Source organism: Oncorhynchus tshawytscha, linkage group LG26, assembly GCF_018296145.1.
Source record: "Oncorhynchus tshawytscha isolate Ot180627B linkage group LG26, Otsh_v2.0, whole genome shotgun sequence".
In the NCBI taxonomy this organism is placed as follows: domain Eukaryota; kingdom Metazoa; phylum Chordata; class Actinopteri; order Salmoniformes; family Salmonidae; genus Oncorhynchus; species Oncorhynchus tshawytscha.
The window spans coordinates 5,579,595-5,599,495 of NC_056454.1; the positions used below are offsets into that span (position 1 = coordinate 5,579,595).

Consider the following 19,901-nt stretch of genomic DNA (forward strand, 5'->3'; position numbering starts at 1 on the left):
CCTTCAAGCCAATCAGAAATTACTATTCAACAATGCCATGGTATAATTAAGCAATAAAGCACTGGCAATATACTACGGCTAAGGGCTGTTTTTAAGCACGACACAACACGGAGTGCCTGAATACAGCCCTTAGCTGTGGCATACTGGCCATATCCCACAAACCCGAGGTGCCTTATTGCTATTATAAACTGGTTATCAACGTAATTAGAGCAGTAAAAATAAACGTTTTGTCATACCGTGGTATACGGTCTGATATACCACGGCTGTCAGCCAATCAGCATTCAGGGCTCGAACCACCATGTTTATAATGTCTGATATACCACGGACTTCAACCATTCAGCATCCAGGAGCCAAACTACCCGGTTTATAAAATTAAATTATTGCATTTTATACATGCTGGCTTTCGCAGGCTATACCTGAGACATGAAAATAATGTGGGAGGGCATACAGCCTGTTGGCAATTTATTAATGTGCAATTTGCCGCTATTTGCCGTTTTAGGTGGGACATCATTACGTCCAGCTGTTTTTATCGACACAAGATAGTTCAATTGAAATGCACCCTAGCAGGAAATTGCTGAATCCATTTTCTATGCAAACTTTTTAAATGTTGACAATAAAATCACTAGACAAGTTAATGGAAACATAGCTATTGATATACATGGCAGCTCAATTTATTTAAGGTAGACTCAGCAATATGTGTTTACCACGAGGAACAGGGCTACTTCCGACACAAACTAAGACTGCATGAAGCGAGTGGTTGCACATGTCAGCATTTGCTGTCATGCAGCTATCCCCTTGCAGAAGAGAGACGTGAACTGTCGTGCACATGCAAAGATGCTTAACAGTATCTGTGCTGGTGCTGACAAGTGCAGACTCTTGCCTCACACTCTCTCTTGACAATATCTCTTGCCCTACTGTCGCTCAATGCGGCCGTGCTCCCATCCATTCAGGACACCTACACAAAATGGTGCCCGAAGAAGTCCCGCAGCATCATCAAGGACCCCTCACATCCCAGTCACTAACTGTTCACTCCCTTACAGTTTGGCAGACAGTATAGGAGCATCTGGTCTCAGACCAACAGGCTCAGAGACAGTTTCTATCCACAAGCCATCAGACTGCTGAACACTTGAAATGGACTGACCAACCGCACTGACTCTCTGCACCTTAGCACACATGAACACACCCACCCAAACACACACATCCACACTCATACTACACACAAATCACAACTGCTGCTACTAGACTTTTCTATTCTACCAAGCCATTTACTTTTTATTCTCATGTGTATCCTGGTCATACGACTAATAAAACTTGAAACTCATGACCATGTCATATCGCTGAGTCAGTTTAATTTAAGGCAGCTTCAAATAGTAAGAACGTAATGTAAAGTAATGAGTCTAAAAGTACTTACAGGAGGCCCGACGGGTCCGGCAGGTCCTCTGTCTCCCTACAGAAGATGAAGTTGGTGTTTAATGAGGCCAACAGACAGATAAGATACAGGCAAACAGAAGTCAATAGTGAGACACTCACCTTCTCACCCGACAATTCTCGCAGGTACAAAGGACTCCCATCAGGCCCAATGATTAAGCCAGGCTCGCCCTTCTCGCCCTGAGAAGAGACACATATAAAGACAATCTGTTAATTTGTTAACCCCCACAGAAGAAACACTTGCTGGGAATAGGCCTTACATAGTGGTGCACTGTAGCACTAATGATAGGGCTATGGTGCTGTGCGGTCACATCACTGACCTTGACTCCATAACCGGGCTGTCCTGGGTCTCCCTTGTCGCCCTTTGATCCAATAGGACCCTTTTAGAAAATACAACAAAGTTGAAAATTAGCTGTTTATCCCACATCAAACTAGCACACATTTTTGATTTCTTTAGTCCTTCAGGGCAAATATCCACCACACTATGACATCCACATGTGTTAGAACACAACGTTAGAAGAACTGTAGGATAACTGTAGCAAGACAAAGTTAAGTGACCTGTAGGATAACATTAGGAAAATCAATGCTTACAGGGAATCCAGCTTGGCCAGGTAGACCAGTTTCACCCTACAGAAAAGGAAAGGAGAGACAACATAAAATCTGTTAAAATGATTTATCCCTTTTTCGTGACTGGTTAATAAGTAAGGCCACACATCGTTCCAAATATTTGGTAGGGATGTATACCCATTAAGTCAAATCAATATTTAGTGGTATTGTAAAGGATTCCACTATCTCCCCCTACAAAATAGTTTTCCAATCAACTCAACTCAAAAGGACATGAATCATTACCATGATTTCATTGCATTATATGCTCTCAATAGGTTTTTGCAACAAAATAACATTTGTTTCCTATGAGAACATTAATAAAATATCTTGATGAATGAATAATGTTAGTTATGAAAATGACCAAGGCCATTGGGAAAACTACTTCAAATGGTATTTCTTAAAAGTGGGTTGTGTAAATGTAGCTTTCGCCTAATAAACGGTACCAGTCAAGAGTTGGTCACACCTACTCATTCCAGCGTCTTTCTTTAGTTTTACGTTTTTCTACATTGTAGAATAATAGTGAAGACATCAAAACTATGAAATAACACATTTGGAATCATGTAGTAAGCACGAAAAGTGCTAAACAAATCAAAATGTATTTTATATTCTTCAAAGTAGCCATCCTTTGCCTTGATGACATCTTTGCACACTCTTGGCATTCTCTCATCCAGCTTCATGAGTCACCTGGAATGCATTTCAGAGTTAATTTGTGGTATTTCTTTCCTTATTAATGGATTTGAGCCAATCAGTTGTGCTGTGACAAGGTAGGGGTGGTATACAGAAGATAGCCCTATTTGGTAAAATAACAAGTCCATATTATGGAAAGAAAAGCTCAAATAAGCAAAGAGAACAAAAGAGCATCATTACTTTAAGACATGAAGGTCAGTCAATGCGGAAAAGTGCAGTCGCAAAAACCATCAAGCGCTATGATGAAACTGTCTCTCATGAGGACCACCACAGGAAAGGAAGACCCAGAGTTACCTCTGCTGCAGAGGATAAGTTCATTATAGATACCAGCCTTAGAAATTGCAGCCCAAATAAATGCTTCACAGAGTTCAAGTAACAGACACATCTCAAAATCAACTGTTCAGAGGCGACTGTGTGAATCAGGCCTTCACGGTGGAATTGCTGCAAAGAAACAACAATTAAAGGCCACAAATAAGAAGAAGAGACTTGTTTGGGCCAAGAAACATGAGCAATGGACATTAGACCTGTGGAAATCTGTCCTTTGGTTATGATGAGTCCAAATTTGAGATTTTTGGTTCCAACCGCCGTGTCTTTGTGAGACACAGAGTAGGTGAACGGATTATCTCCGCATGTGTGGTTCCCACCGTGAAGCATGGAGGAGGTGGTGTGATGGTGTGGGGGTGCTTTGCTGGTGACACTGTCAGTGATTTATTTAGAATTCAAGGGACACTTAACAAGCATGGCTACAAAGACGCTTTATCTGATCAAGCTTGTGCTAAATTACAGAAGATAATCACATCAGCAAAGCTACCACCTCGACTGACAAAACACCATGACAGGTGGAAGCTTGCTCCTCCTCTTCTTGATTCCATCTAACCCTGTTCCTGGAGAGCTAAATCGGGTAAGTTCCAAATAAAAACCTACAGGAGGGTAGCTCTCCTGTAACAGGGATGGAGAGCCCTGCTCTATTGAAAGGGCCGACCCCCCTTCTCCTCTACCAGAAAACCAAGCTGATGACTGCCAGACCGAATGGCGCTCATAAGAGAGGCCCCACTTCTGTGTACTGTACACTGGTAAGCCTACGAGTGATGAGACGGATAGATTAAATCTACACACAATACCCCATAATGACAAAGCAAAAACAGATGTTTAGATTTTTTTGCAAATGTATTGAAAATAAAAACTGAACTTCCACATTTACACAAGTATTCAGACCCTTTACTCAGTACTTTTTTTGGTATTTGGTATTTTATTAGGATCCCCATTAGCTGTTGCAAAAGCAGCAGCTACTCTTCCTGGGGTCCACACAAAACATAATACAGAATGGCATAATACCGAACATCATTAGACATGAACAGCTCTAGGACAGATCAACACACATTTTTAAAAGGACACACGTAGTGTCACGACTTCCGCCGAAGTTGGTCCCTCTCCTTGTTCGGGTGATGTTCGGCGGTCGAAGTCACCGACTTTCTAGCCATCGCTGATCCTCTTTTCATTTTCCTTTGGTTTTTGTCTTGTCTTGTATCACACCTGGTTACAACCCCATCAATTACATGTTGTGTATTTAAACCTCTGTTCCACTTCATGTCCTTGTCGGTGATTGTTTGTTTGTAAGCAATGTGCAAGTTATGTTCTGGTTTGCGAAGGGTTTTGTACCCACTTGTATTATTTTGTATATTTTGGTTTTCTGAGTTTTTCAGCACTTATTAAACTGCTCCGTTTATACCAAGGTCGATCTCCTGCGCCTGACTTCCCTGCCACCAGCACGCACTCCCTTACACGTAGCCTACATACACACACAAACTACCTAGGTCAGGTAAGGGAGAGGCGTTGTGCCATGAGGTGTTGCTTTATCTGTTTTTTGAAACCAGGTTTGCTGTTTATTTGAAAATATGCAATATGAGATGGAAGGAAGTTCTGCGTTGTCTTGGCTGTGTGCTTAGGGTCATGGTCCTGTTGGAAGGTGAACCTTCACCCCAGTCTGAGGTCCTGAGTGCTCTGGAGCAGGTTTTCATCAAGGATCTCTCTGTACTTTGCTCCGTTCATCTTTCCCTCGATCCTGACAAGTCTCCCCGTCCTTGCCACTGAAAAACATGCCTCACCGTAGGGATGGTGCCAGATTTCCTCCAGATGTGACGCTTGGCATTCAGGCCAAAGAGTTCAATATTGTTTTTATCAGACCAGAGAATATTGTTTGTCATGATCAGAGTCCTTTAGGTGCCATTTTGCAAACTCCAAGTGGGCTGTCTTGTGCCTTTTACTGAGGAGTGGCTTCCGTCTGGCCTGATTGGTGGAGTGCTGCAGAGATGGTTGTCGTTCTGGAAGGTTCTCCCATCTCCACAGAAGAATTCTCAATCAGAGTAACCATCGGGTTCCCTCTCTGACCAAGGCCGTTGTCCCCGATTTCTCAGTTTGGCCAGGCGGCCAGCTCTAGGAAGTGTCTTGGTGGTTCCAAACTTATTCCATTTAAGAATGGAGGCCACTGTGTTCTTGGGGAACCTTCAATGCTGCTGACATTTTTTGATACCCTTCCCCAGATCTGTGCCTCGACACGATCCTGTCTCGGCACTCCTTAGACTTCATGGCTTGGTTTTTGCTCTGACTTGCACTGTCAACTGTGGGACCTTATATAGACAGATGTGCCTTTCCAAATCATGTGCAATCAATTTTTATTTATCACAGGTGGACTCCAAGATCTAGAAACATCTCAAGGATAAACATTGGAAACAGGATGCATTTGAGCTCGATTTCAAAACCACGCATTTCATCAATTTTCGAATAAGGCAAAATGTAACAAAATGTGGAAAAAGGAAAGGAGTCTGAATACTTTCCGAATGCACTGTATAGCTAAAGATAGGCGAAGAGGCTAGACTGCATTGTCTGCATAATTAAACAATCCCTAGTAAGATATTATTTTGACGGTTGACTGATTGTACTATTTGACATTAATAGACTGGTTTTATACAGCACAGTCTTTCTATTCAAGCTCGGAGAGAACGTGAGGAAGGCTAAAGTAGGCTGTAGGCCTACAGGACAGTTGTACATAAAATAAAACAAATCTATTGCTTACTGATTAGTATACTGTTTAGAGGTCGACCGACTAATTGGAATGGCCGATTAATTAGGGCCGATTTCAAGTTTTCATAACAATCGGAAATCTGCATTTTTGGGAGCCGATTTGCCCATATTTTATTTTTATACCTTTATTTAACTAGGCAAGTCAGTTAATAACACATTCTTATTTTCAATGACGGCCTAGGAACGGTGGGTTAACTGCCTCGTTCAGGGGCAGAATGACAGATTTTCACCTTGTCTGCTTGGGGGATGCAATCTTGCAACCTTACAGTTAACTCGTCCAACGCAATAACGACCTGCCTCTCTCTCGTTGCACTCCACAAGGAGACTGCCTGTTACGGGAATGCATTAAGCCAAGGTAAGTTGCTAGCATTAAACTTATCTTATAAAAAACAATCAATCATAATCACTAGTTAACTACACATGGTTGAGGATATTACTAGATATTATCTAGCGTGTCCTGCGTTGCATATAATCTGACTGAGCATACAAGCATACAAGTATCTAAGTATCTGACTGAGCGGTGGTAGGCAGAAGCAGGCGCGTAAACATTCATTCAAACAGCACTTTCGTGCGTTTTGCCAGCAGCTCTTCGTTGTGCGTCAAGCATTGCACTGTTCATGACTTCAAGCCTATCACCTCCCGAGATGAGGCTGGTGTAACCGAAGTGAAATGGCTATTGTCGATGTGTTCCTAGTTCGAGCCCAGGTAGGAGCGAGGAGAAGGACGGAAGCTATACTGTTACACTGGCAATACTAAAGTGCCTATAAGAACATCCAAAGGTTAATGAACATCCAAAGGTTAGTGAAATACAAATGGTATAGAGGGAAATAGTCCTATAATTCCTATAATACAACCTAAAACTTCGTACCTGGGAATATTGAAGACTCATGTTAAAAGGAACCACCAGCTTTCATATGTTCTCATGTTCTGAACAAGGAACTGAAACGTTAGCTTTCTTACATAGCACATATTGCACTTTTACTTTATTCTCCAACACTTTGTTTTTGCATGACTTAAACCAAATTTAACATGTTTCGTTATTTACTTAGGCTAAATTCATTTTATTGATATATTATATTAAGTTAAAATAAGTGTTAATTCAGTATTGTTGAAATTGTCATTATTACAAATAAATCAATAATAAAAAAAAAATATCGACAGATTAATCGCTATCGGCTTTTTTGGTCCTCCAATAATCGGTATCGGTATCGGCGTTGAAAAATCATAGCTGGTCGACCTCTAATACTGTTGCATCGAAAATTCAATTTACAATCTGCAATGTTTGAACATGCCACTTTAATTAAGTATTGCCACCAGCCAGCATTCTCAATAGCAGAGGTCTATAGCTTCGTGAAACATAAACGTTAGGCTTAACATGAGAAAATGATGACCAAAAAAATAAACATGTATCCATTAAAGCAAAGCTATATGCTACTACAAGCACTAGCACCACATAATTTTTAAAATGTTTTTATTTCACCTTTATTTAACCAGGTAGGCCAGTTGAGAACAAGTTCTAATTTACAACTGCGACCTGGCCAAGATAAAGCAAAGCAGTGCGACAAAAACAACAACACAGAGTTACACATGGGATAAACAAATGTAAAGTCAATAACACAATAGAAAAATCTGTATCCAGTGTGTGCAAATGCAGTAAGGAGGTCAGGCAATAAATAGGCCAATAGTGGCGAAGTAATTACAATTTAGCAATTAACACTGGAGTAATAGATGTGCAGATGAGGATGTGCAAGTAGAAATACTGGTGTGCAAAAGAGCAGAAAAACAAAAACAAATATGGGGATGATGTAGGTAGTTGTTTGGATGGGCTATTTACAGATGGGCTGTGTACAGCTGCAGCGATTGGTAAGCTGCCCTGACAGCTGACGCTTAAAGTTAGTGAGGGAGATATGAGTCTCCAACTTCAGTGATTTTTGCAATTCGTTCCAGTATTTGGCAGCAGAGAACTGGAAGGAAAGGAGGCCGCCAAAGTAAGTGTTGGCATTGGGGATGACCAGTGAAATAAACCTGCTGGAGTGCGTGCTACGGGTGGGTATTGCTATGGTGACCAGTGAGCTGAGATAAGGCAGAGCTATACCTAGCAAAGACTTATAGATGACCTGGAGCCAGTGGGTTTGGCGATGAATAAGTAGTGAGGGCCAGCCAACGAGAGCATACAGGTCGCAGTGGTGTATATGGGGCTTTGGTGACAAAACGGATGGGACTGTGATAGACTGCATCCAATTTGCTGAGTAGAGTGTTGGAGGCTATTTTGGAAATGACATCGCCGAAGTCAAGCAATGGTAGGATAGTCAGTTTTACGAGGGTAAGTTTGACAGCATGAGTGAAGGAGGCTTTGTTGCGAATTAGGAAGCCGATTCAAGATTTAACTTTGGATTGGAGATGCTTAATGTGAGTCTGGAAGGAGAGTTACAGACTATCCAGACACCTAGGTATTTATAGTTGTCCACATATTCTAAGTCAGAACTGTCCAGAGTAGTGACGGGCAGGTGCGGGCAGTGATCGGTTGAAGAACATGCATTTTACTAGCATTTAAGAGCAGTTGGAGGCCACTGAAGGAGTGTGATCTGATACCCTAACGGTAGGAAGCGTGGGAGGGGGGCAAACTCAGCCTCTGCGGGGTGTTCAGAGAAACTGCACTACGCCAGCGACAGCGTTATATATTAATTACATACAACAAATAGAAACAGAATGTTACTGCCATCTCCGTAGATGTGTAGCCTAACCTTTGTTATAGAAGCTACACTTCCAAAGTGTAATGAGGACCATATACAGTGGTTGTATTCATTAAGGTCCCTTTTGCAACGGAAAACAAAATGACTATCTTATTGGACACATTCAGGTAGTCCCTTCGTATTTCGTTCTGTTTTCTTCCATTTGGTGTGAATGACTATGAACCAAGGTTTTAAGTAGTGATGTGCACCGATATGGAAAATCTATATCAATATCAGCTGCTTTTTTCCAGAAACCGATATATTGGCTTGAATAAATAACATTGAAACTGTGTACACTCCCATTTCACCGCTTTAGTGTCTAGACAACTTCCAGCTGATTGCCCATTAGGGAAAGTGTGAATGATCTGGGAACCTACCCAACCAGTTTGAATACAATGTAACGCCCATTGATGGCCCATCATCAGCCAGTTAAGTATGCTTCTTAGTTGAGAGCCTGCAGAGGATTTTGTGTCTGGCACATGTATACCCTTTTACATAATAGTGTAGGCTACCAGCAAGGATAAATCGATATCAACATATGCCTCGCTCATATCAATATCAAATCGAATTATCAATATTGGTGCCCACCACTAGTTTCAAGTTTATAGTCATTGGCTCCTTTTTAATTGTGGCTTTTGATTGAGTCGCTGGTTGGATTTCAAACATTGATGAAATTACATCAAGCATAATGACTGGCTGTCAAAGTTAACATGTTAATAACATTACCAAAGACAATGTTCTTTACACGTTAATAATGCATATAAAATGTTCTGCTGTAAAAAAATGGACACATGGACACTGCAGTCGGTGGCAGCTGCTGTTATGTAGTGCTTACAGTCTCTTAAACACAAATTACGTGCGCAGCTTTGAGCAACAATTTTCAAGGACAACGTACAGAAAGTTAAACCATAAACACATTCCCAGGCGTTTGTTTAGATAACAGCAAAAACATATTTGTACAGAAGTAGCTAGATATTTATGCTTATGCTATCTAACCAAACTAATGTTTATAACACCATGGCTGAATGCCTATTGATATAACTATAACTTCCCACAATGATTGTAAATCAGAACAGGATATCCATTCCATTTAGCTACTGTTTTTGTTGTAGTTCTCATGTCAAAGGTTTTAAGCAAATTATTCCAATTCTAGTAGTAGTAGCAGCTTGGGACGAGTTCATGTTGAAGTAGCCTAGGCTAGATCTAATAGCTGTATTGCAGGAATTCAGACCTGGGGGACCTGTTGTTATTGTTTTCTGTGGAATTCATAACATTGTTAGACAGGTTCGAATGTTCTTTCTATCCTTAGAGCAAATAATTGTTTTCCTGTAGTCAACCCTTCAATCAGAAATTGGGAGAACACTCATTTAGAATGCCTGAAGCTTTAACAGTATGTGTTTGTGAATATTGATTGGCCTACTTAAACATTGGGCGTATTTTGTGTCTGATACAGATTATTTTGTGTTTCCATCTCTTACAATCAAAGGATAGTATGCCTGTAACTCAATGCACTGCTTTTTCCAATGGAAAAATCTTTCTTTAGCACCAAATTTGAGCAAATTCTCAAATGTACTACAGAAAATCATGCGATTAATCGATTTACATATTTAAATCGTTTGACAGCCCTAATAATTACTGCAACTGAGCAATCAAGTTTGGAAAATAAATGACCTAGTTCATCAATTAAACACTTAGTCGTATCAAAAGGCAGTGGAGTAACTTGGAACTACATAAATGGTAACAGAGTTTTCAAACAGGACAAATCACCTACCTGGGGCCCAGCTCCTCCAACGACACCATCATACTGCAAAGAGAGAAACTAAACAGCTTAATACCAATGCACACTCAGCCATCCATGTTGAAGGTGGAGATACAGTAGAGCTAAAGATCATGCAGAAGGATGGGTATGTTTATTTCCAGACCCCTAACCGACACCACTAGGCACTTCATGTAGATACAAAATAGTCAGATAGAAATAAGCAATATGCTAGAAGCTAAACCTTGCCAATAGATATGCCAGGAATTTTGTAGTTGTAACATATTCCTGCTACTTTTTTTATTTTAACATTTTTTATTTAGCCTTTATTTAACTGGGCAAGTCAGTTAAGAACAAATTATTATTTACAATGACGGCTTATTACGGCCAAACCCCGACAACGCTGGGCCAATAGTGCGCCATCCTATGAGACTTCCAATCACGGCCAGATGTGATACAGCCTGGATTCGAACCAGGTACTATAGTGATGCCTCTTGCACTGAGATGCAGTGCCTTAGACTGCTGCACCACTAGGGAGCCCAAGCCTTTCAGATAATATCCAAGCCTTTCAGATCATAACAAATGTCTAGAGGGAATGGGGCAAGAGGGTAGGGTCTAGAGGGGTGAGGGTCTAGAGGCGTAGGTTCTAGAGGTGTAGGGACTAGAGGGGCTAGTGTCTAGGTGGGTAGGGGCTATAGGTGTTGTTTCGGGAGGAGGCCTTACGCTGCTGGAGGTCTGGTAGATTATTTGTCCTGGTGGGCCGGGTGGGCCTGGTGGTCCAGGCTGTCCATTTCCATCGCGACCAGTTTCGCCCTAAAAAACAGACCGAATAGAACATCGGCCTTTAGTGACAAAGAAATGCTGGCACAGAATCCATACATTTCATGGGACTAGGTGGAAGTTGCCCCTAATAACTGACACAGGGTCAGAGATTTTCTCATCCGGCTGATGGTTAATTGCTAAACACATTGATTTCCTGGTAGCTAGTTCCATTTTTGGTACACAATATCTGTATTAAATTGTCTTGCTGTAGGCATGTAATTGTCCTTTTATTATGTCCCTTGAATGACATTTTAGTTCTAGGAAAATGTGAAAAACTCACTCTTTCTCCTCTGTCCCCCTTTTGTCCCTGGAAAATGAAAGGGGAACCAAACAGAAAAACATACATTTGTGAGAAAAAGTCCATTATTTAGAAAAAGGATGTCCATAAATTCAATTTCAGTTCCTTCTCTGAGCTGACTTGCTGAAGATTGAACCCCAACCTTGTCCCCCACTTTGATTTTTAATCGTTGTCTTTGTGTACAAGAACAGATGAAATCTAGACAGGCGTTCATTTTCAGCCCAGTTGCACCACAAACCAGTCACATGTAATCAGCTAATCATGACCTTCAGTCTGGAGGAGAAAAACCTGCACAACCAGCAGGTATCCAGGACCGACCTGAATTGGTGTTCCCAGATAGCTAGCTAACGCTAACTACATGGCTCAGAAACCTTATGTAGATATTGTGAGGTGGGTGGAGGGAAGCAGGTTCTGACATACATTAGGTCCAGGGAAACCGTCCAACCCTGGTCGGCCATCTCTTCCTTGTAGTCCTTCATTTCCCATCTCGCCAGGGGCACCGGGGAAACCAGGCTTTCCCTAACGAGTGTAATACAAACCACAAGTTAAATTGAAACTGATCACACAAGAAATTCATGTTAGAATATTGAGATGGATTGCATTGTATTGGTGTCTAAACACCAATGATTTGATTTTAATGATTTGTATTTTTTCTTGATGAAATTATATGAAATTATACCAAAGTAAAGCTCATACCGGTAGGCCAGGGATGCCAGTAGTACCCTGAAAGTGAACAGAATAAAGTGGAATCAGTGAGAGAATCTATTAAAATGGCAGAATCAAAACATACAGTATATATTGTAGCTAAAATTGAATTCCAGCTGCAGAGGACACCCACCTGTCGCCCGTCTGGCCCTCGGGCTCCAGGAACCCCATTGGCCACTCCCACACCAGAGCCTTCCATGTCATCCTTCACACATAAGGATAGGAAGGAAGGAGACAGAGAGACAGAGGTCATGAGCTCATTAACTTTTTCCAGAAATTTGTGTGATAAACCTGGATTTGTTCACATGGACTTACTCAGGAAACTGCCCTTTACAACAGAACCTTCAATCCAAAGAGAAAATTCAAGCGAACAACCTTGAATTTGGACAAAAATATTATTACCAAAAATTGCCAAGGGCCACCCAGCAAAACAACAACCAGCAGAAAAAGCACAGAAAAAAACCTAAAAATACCACCAAACCTACAACTGAGAGCTACTTCCGAGGCCAAGAAGTAAGAGAAAGATGTTACAATAATCTCTAGATATATTACTTTAAGATACCTTACTATATGAAGACTCAAATGCTTAGTTAGGACAGGACAGACATCCTGGCAGCAACGTCCATTTTCATTGAGGTGCAAAGTGAGAGATGTGAATGCCCTTGAATATAACAATGCCAGCTGAACACAATCCCAACCCAAATGAAGAGGCCTCACACGCTTATGCAGAGGCCATCAATGTGCAGTTCCCCACATAAAAAAATTATCATGCACGTAAAAAGTACAAAGATTAAGCCCCTCCAGAGACACAATTTGCTGACTGTTACAAGAATGGGAACGTAAGCAACCTCATCTTCCACACAGACGAGCCCCTGGCATGGCACAGGACAATAAGAGCACACTAACCCTCTGTCAAGAGAAAGGTTATTAACCCAGGGTGGAAACTCAGAATACTGCACATTGAGGACATCGAGACAGCCTGTGTCAACCTGTACAAGTCTGGAATGGTAATGGTGAATGGAAACCTCAAACCTTTTTAGCAGGACTTTTCCAGGATCAAAGAGAGAGCACAGTATGAGAATCTCACCCCTGGTGACGACCCCCCATCACGAACAAGACAGATAACACCCCCTCCTCAGACAGATAAGCAACCCCAATAGGAGAGTCAGCACCCACAGCACTGCTCCTGCATTAATATTAGGGAAAAATTCACCCAGCTGGAGATCGAGCTGGTAGAGCTCAAACAGCAATTCAACACATTACAGACAGTACAGACCTCAACATACCAGCACAACAACCCCCCCTCAACCAGACCCAGAGAGCAGAAGATGGAGAGTATGTCTGCACTCTGGACAGTGGTGACAAAATTCCAACAGGAGGGATAGGGAAAAACAGCCCAGCTGAAGGAGGAGGGGAGAGTGCTGAAGGAAGTGAGAAAGCTAAGGTCCGACAATGAACAACTCATGAGAGAGTAGGTCTGTCCCCGGCTAAAAATAAATCTTGGTCTACCAAAAGTTGTCTTGTTCTTTTGGCAAAATTTTTAAGCATGTATTTTTCCATATGTAGATTATGCATTAAATTCACGGTTTGATGTGTCGTGACAATCATTAATCTGATCACTGTTATTTATTTTATCAACTAACAATGTTTAATTGTTGCTCGATTAAATGAATCATGTAACAATTAACTCATTAGTAATTTGGGGCACCACGGGAAAAGTTGTTTAACGAGTTACTATCTCCCGACTTAAACTCTAAAGATATATAGGGATCTCGTATATCAATGACAGTCAATTATTAATTATTATTACCTCATATCAGTCTCTTCTGAATGTCGCATACTCCTTGATATCTGCAAGAACCCTAACCTCATTGATGAATCAGCAATACACAAATAGGCTTAATGATTTATTTACTAACTAACTCAATAATAACACAGAATACCCATACACACTTACATGAGATAAAAGACACCTCGTGGACTGAGGTGTGACGGCTTGTTACACAATGGAAAGGGGGTGGGGAACGATAAAGAGAGACAAAGAGAGTCAACTTATCGTACATATATTTGGAAGTGGAGCAGCCTACTGGTCTGACTTAGAAGGCGAGCACACCATCCACCGCTTCCGAACATCTTACTCGCCAATGTCCAATCTCTAGACAACAAGGTGAACAAAATTAGGGCACGAGTTGCCTTCCAGAGACATCAGAGATTGAAACATTCTTTGTTTCACGGAAACACGGCTCACTCGGGATATGTTGTCAGAGTCGGTACAGCCACCCGGTTCCTTCACGCATTGCGCCGACAGAATAAAAAAATATCTCTGGAAAGAAGGGCGGGGGTGTATGCCTTATGATTAACGACTCATGGTTTAATCATAACAACATAGAGGAACTCAAGTCCTTTTGTTCACCTGACCTAGAATTCCTTACAATCAAATGCCGACCACATTAACTACCAAGAGAATTCTCTTCTATTATAGTCACAGCCGTGTATATCACCGCTAAAGCAGATACCTTGACGGCCCTGAAAGAACTTCACTGGACTCTATGTAAACTGGAAACCATAAATCCTGCGGCTGCATTTATTGTAGCTGGAATTTTAACAAAGATAATCTGAGAACAAGGCTTCCTAAATTATATCAGCATATCAAATGAGCGACAGGAGCTGGTAGCCTTCTGGACCATTGCTTCTCTAACTTCCGTGATGCATACAAAGCTCTCCCCTGCCCTCCCTTCAGAAAATCTGTCACAACTCTATTTTTTTGCTCCCAGCCTATAGACAGAAACTAAAACAGGAAACGCCCGTGAGGTCTATCCAATGCTGGTCTGAAGATTGCTTCTATCATGTGGAATGGGATATGTTCCAGGTAGCCTCAGACAACAACATTGATGTATACGGTGAATAGGTGAGCGAGTTAATTAGCAAGAGCATCAGTGATGTTGTACCCCCTGTGACTATTAAAACCTTCCCTAACCAGAAACCGTGGATTGATGGCAGCATTTGCGCAAAACTGAAAGCGCGAACCACCACTTTTAATTTTGGCAATGCGACTGGAAACATGGCCGAATACAACCAGTGTAGCTATTCCCTCCGCAAAGCAATCAAACAAGCAAAGCGTCAGTATAGAGACAAAGTAGAGTCGCAATTTAACGGCTCAAACACGAGATGTACGTGGCAGGGTCTACAGTCAAAAACGGATAACAAAAAGAAAACCAGCCCCGTCGCGGATATCAACGTCTTGCTCCCAGACAAATTAAACCATTTCTTTACTCACTTTAAGGAATTATTAACAATATATTTGACTATCAGCTAACATATAAACATTTTATTCAAGCATAAAATCTAAGAATGAGACATGGTTTGATGAAGAATGCAAAAACCTTAGAAAGAAATGTCCAACCAAAAACACAGACCCAGAAAATCTTAGTTTACGCCTTCACTATGAGGAAAAACTAAAACATTCCAAAAACACACAAAGAAAAATTAAGGATCAGCATGTCAGAAAACAGCTCAATGTGATTGAAGAATCCATAGAATCAAATCCATTCTGGGAAAGTTGGAACACACTAAACAAACGAGCTACCTATCCAAAAATGTAGATGTATGGATAAACCACTTCTCCAACTTTTTTGGCCATATAACAAAGAACCAAGAACAAAAACAAACCTTTACAAAATTATCCTCAACTCTATGATCTTCCCCAATATTTGGAATCAAGATCTGGTCACCCCAATCCACAAAAGTGGAGACAAATTTGACCCCAATAATTATTGTGGAATCTGTGTCAACAGTAATCTAAAAAAAAATGTCTGCAGTATCAACAGCAGACTCCAAAATGTCCTCAGTGTCCTTCTTACCAAACTACAGACCACGTATACACCCTGCACACCAATTGACAAACAAACCAAAACAAAATCATCATCATCTCATGCTTTGTTGATTTTAAAGAAGCTTTTTACTCAATTTGGCATGAAGGTTTTCTATACAAATTGATGGAAATCTGTGTTGGAAGAAAAACATATGACATTATAAAACAAATGTCCACAAACAATAAGTGTGCGGTTAATATTGGCAAAAAACACTCATTTATTTCCTTAGGGCCGCGGGGTGAGACAGGGACGCAGCTTGAGCCCCACTCATGTCAACATGTATATCAATGAATTGTCGAGGGGACTAGATCAGTCTGCAGCACCCAGCCTCACCCAACTGGACTCGGAAATCAAATGTCTACTGTTTGTTGATGATCTGGTGCTTCTGTCCCAACCATGGTGGGTCTACAGTGGCACCTACGTCTTCTGCACAGATTCTGTCACACTTGGGCTCTGATAGTGAATCTCAGTAAGCCCCCAAAAAATGATCTGCCAAAACAAGTCAATTTGCCAGGACAACAAATACAAATTCTATCTAGACACTGTTGCCCTAGAGCACACAAATAATTATATCTACCCCAGCCTAAACCTCAACACCACAGGTAACTTCCACAAGGCTGTGAAAGATCTAAGAGACAAGGCAAGTAGAGCCTTCTATGCCATCAAAAGGAAAATAAAACTCAACGTTCCAATTACGATCTGGTTAAAAATACTTAAACCAGTTAAAGAACCCATTTCTCTATGGTTGTGAGGTCTGTCGTCTACTCACCAACCAATAATTCACAAAATTGGACAAACACAGAATTGGAATTCTGCAAAAATATACAACGCAAAACCCAAACAATGCATGTAAAGCAGAATTAGGACTATACCCTCTAGTTATCAAAATCCAGAAAAGAACTGTCAAATTCTATAACCACCTAAAAGGTTGCGATGCCTACACATTCCACCACAAAGGCCTCACCTACAAAGAGATTAACCTAAAGAAAAGTCCCCTCAGCTAGATGGTTCTGGGGCTCTGTTGAAACACAAACAGACCCCCATGCCAGCAACACAATTAGACACAACCAAATTATGAGAAAGCAACGAGATAACTATTTGACACACTGGAAAGAATCAACCAAAACCTAAACAGAAAGTACACAGTGGCATAATACCTGACCACTGTGACTGACCCAAAATAAGAAAATAATTGACTGTGTACAGACTCATTGATCATAGCCTTGCTACTGAGTGAGGTCACCATAGGCAGACCTGGCTCTGAAGAGAAGACAGGATATGTGCCTACTGTCCACAAAATTAGGTGGAAAGTGAGCTGCACTTCTTAACCTCCTGCCAAATGTATAACCACATTAGAGCCACAAATGCTTTCGCCGACTCGTCGAGCACTGGTACACACTACCAAGTGTGCTATTTTTCAGATGTTGCCCTACCGGAGTTATACAGTAATAGTGTCACAGCTATTAGCTTCACGACATACATACTATGAAACTCCATTTGGGTCTTTGCGTGTCAAAAACATACAGTAGCGCTGTCAAAGCTGAAAAAAAGTCTGCAAAAAGCAGATTTCATGACCAGCACTGTAGGTGTGTGAAACAACTTTACCAGCATCATAGCATACCTATCGATGAATTGTTGTGACATATGAAATACGAGTGATAGTGTAATCAATGTGTAATAACTACGTACAATTTTTATGAATGCATTAAATGGTTTTGTGACGTGCAGTCATATTCAGGTCCTGATTGGTCAACAAGCTTATATGACACGTCAAATCGTGTTATCTTTTTTGACACGCAAAGACCCAAATGGCGTTCCTTAGGAAAGACCCAAACGGTGTTCCATAGAAATCCTGGTTGAGAATGAAACAACGGAACAAATGACCCGTTGGTTTACAGCACAGCAATTTACAGCACAGCAAGTCAATTCAAGAAATAGGTTTAGATTATGTTTTACTGGTAAATGGGACATACATAAATGCCAACAAAATAACTTTTTGGTCAGTGTTTGTTTGTTTGTGTGTGTGTGTGTAACCTTTATTTAACTAGGCAAGTCAGTTAAGAACAAATTCTGATTTACAATGACGGCCTACCCCGGCCAAACCCGGACGACGCCGGGCCAATTGTGCGCCGCCCTATGAGACTACCAATCACAGCCTGGATTTGAACCAGGGACTGTAGTGATGCCTCTTACACTGAGATACAGTGCCTTAGACCGCTGCGTCCGTGTGTGTTAACTATTTAACTGTACTAGAATGCTTAAAAGGCAGCTAAAATGTTGAATATCGGTTATTGGCATTGTTTGTTTTGGCAAGAAAAATATTGGTAATCGGTATCGGCCAAAAATGTCATATCGGTGCATCACTACCAAAAACTATTGTTGAACTAAAACTGATAAATAAAATGTAAATATGAATGTTGATGCAGCAATCGTTTAACACTGGGTAATGTTTACAGCTCGTTTGACAAGCTAGTGAGATTCTTGTGATACTAAGAAACACTCAGTTTTAACATTGGGCATTAGTAATCATGCATCGTAAAGACCATTGAGATAAGGAAACCCATCTCTCATGGGGACTCACAAAGCCAGCGTGATAGCTTGGTCCGGGGGGTCCTGGTGGCCCGGGTTGTCCCACTGGTCCCATTGGTCCAGGAAGGCCAGCCAATCCGCCCAGTCCAGGCTGACCAGGGATACCAGTCAATCCCTGTGCGCCCTGTGGAATAGGATGGGGGGTCAAGATTAAAAAACAGTCATTGTCATATTGATGAGCCATCCAATCCACACACTACACTCTTTGAAAAAAAGGGTTCTTCGGCTGTCCCCATAGATAACTATTTTTTGTTCCAGGTAGAACCCTTTTTGGTTCACGGTAGAAACCTTTTGAGTTCCATGTAGAACCCTCTGTGGAAATAAATACAGATTTATTTAACGGGTTCTCTTATGGGGACAGCCAAACAACCCTTTTAGGTTCTAGATAGCACCTTCTTTTCTAAGAGTGTACTAGTAGGACACACTTCACATAGGTATTAATCACATTGTAGGGCAATCTAAGCAACATTAGGATAAACTGACCAACTGCAGATACAGTCATAGGACAGTTGAAATAGTCCCCTAGCCTGAAACATGACTTAGAGATCATTAGGACTGTCCCAGACAACAAAACCTTAGTCGGAAAAAGTTGCCTGTTCTTTCAACCAATCGATTGGTCAAAAATGTCAAATGTGCATTTTTCCATATATAGACACTATATATAGACAACTATATGCACTGAGTTTGTCTGACGCTTTAAGATATCTGTTTGATTAAATAATTAAGACACACAAATGACTACAGCGAGTCCGACTACAATTGATTTGTGCCGGGCTGGGCTCAGACTTACTGTGCTGTGTATTTATTTTATTTTTTTACAGCGAGTGACTGTGTGACTAGCACCCGTTGTCTTTCCTCCCTGCTCAGGCGACCAGAGCAGAACATCGACAGTGTTTATTGCGCTGTCCATGTTGCTGAAGCTGTAATATAATTACAGCGATTTCTGACTGAAAGTTCTGTTACTGAAATCACCCGAAATCCTTGCTCTCTTTAGTGAAACATGTATGCATCGCATGCACGTGACCAATAGGCCCTGACCTATAGCATATCATAGTCACATCAATAAATTGGTTATATACTCTGAACACCATAACGCATGTGTCAGAAAAATGGAAAAACAGGTGCTGTTCGATTGCAATATAATTCTTCTAACCATTTGGAACAATGTAAACAACGCAAAATAAATGATAAGCGTACCAGAGAGCCTGTTGTAATGCCTTTTTTTTTGGAAAGTCTTTATTTCAGCAGACTAAAAACAGTTGCATGTATTTGTGAACACAATTGCTGTCATTGAACGGTTTATTTATTGTTTACGCAAATTGGCC

At 41.1% G+C, this 19,901-nt stretch overlaps 1 protein-coding gene across 3 annotated transcripts in view; it reads right to left on the minus strand.

Moving 5' to 3' along the window:
* LOC112225087 (collagen alpha-1(XVIII) chain) overlaps nt 1-19,901 on the minus strand; it is a 179,044-nt gene that overhangs the window by 20,175 nt on the left and 138,968 nt on the right. For all 3 annotated transcript variants that reach the window (XM_024388712.2, XM_024388710.2, XM_024388709.2), the window contains 11 exons: nt 18,569-18,700; nt 12,249-12,320; nt 12,107-12,133; nt 11,831-11,929; nt 11,393-11,419; nt 11,014-11,103; nt 10,306-10,338; nt 2,020-2,055; nt 1,749-1,808; nt 1,531-1,608; nt 1,412-1,447 (listed from right to left, as the gene is read on the minus strand). In XM_024388712.2, the coding sequence (XP_024244480.1) occupies nt 1,412-1,447; nt 1,531-1,608; nt 1,749-1,808; nt 2,020-2,055; nt 10,306-10,338; nt 11,014-11,103; nt 11,393-11,419; nt 11,831-11,929; nt 12,107-12,133; nt 12,249-12,320; nt 18,569-18,700 (690 nt within the window). The remainder of the gene's footprint in view (nt 1-1,411; nt 1,448-1,530; nt 1,609-1,748; nt 1,809-2,019; nt 2,056-10,305; nt 10,339-11,013; nt 11,104-11,392; nt 11,420-11,830; nt 11,930-12,106; nt 12,134-12,248; nt 12,321-18,568; nt 18,701-19,901) is intronic.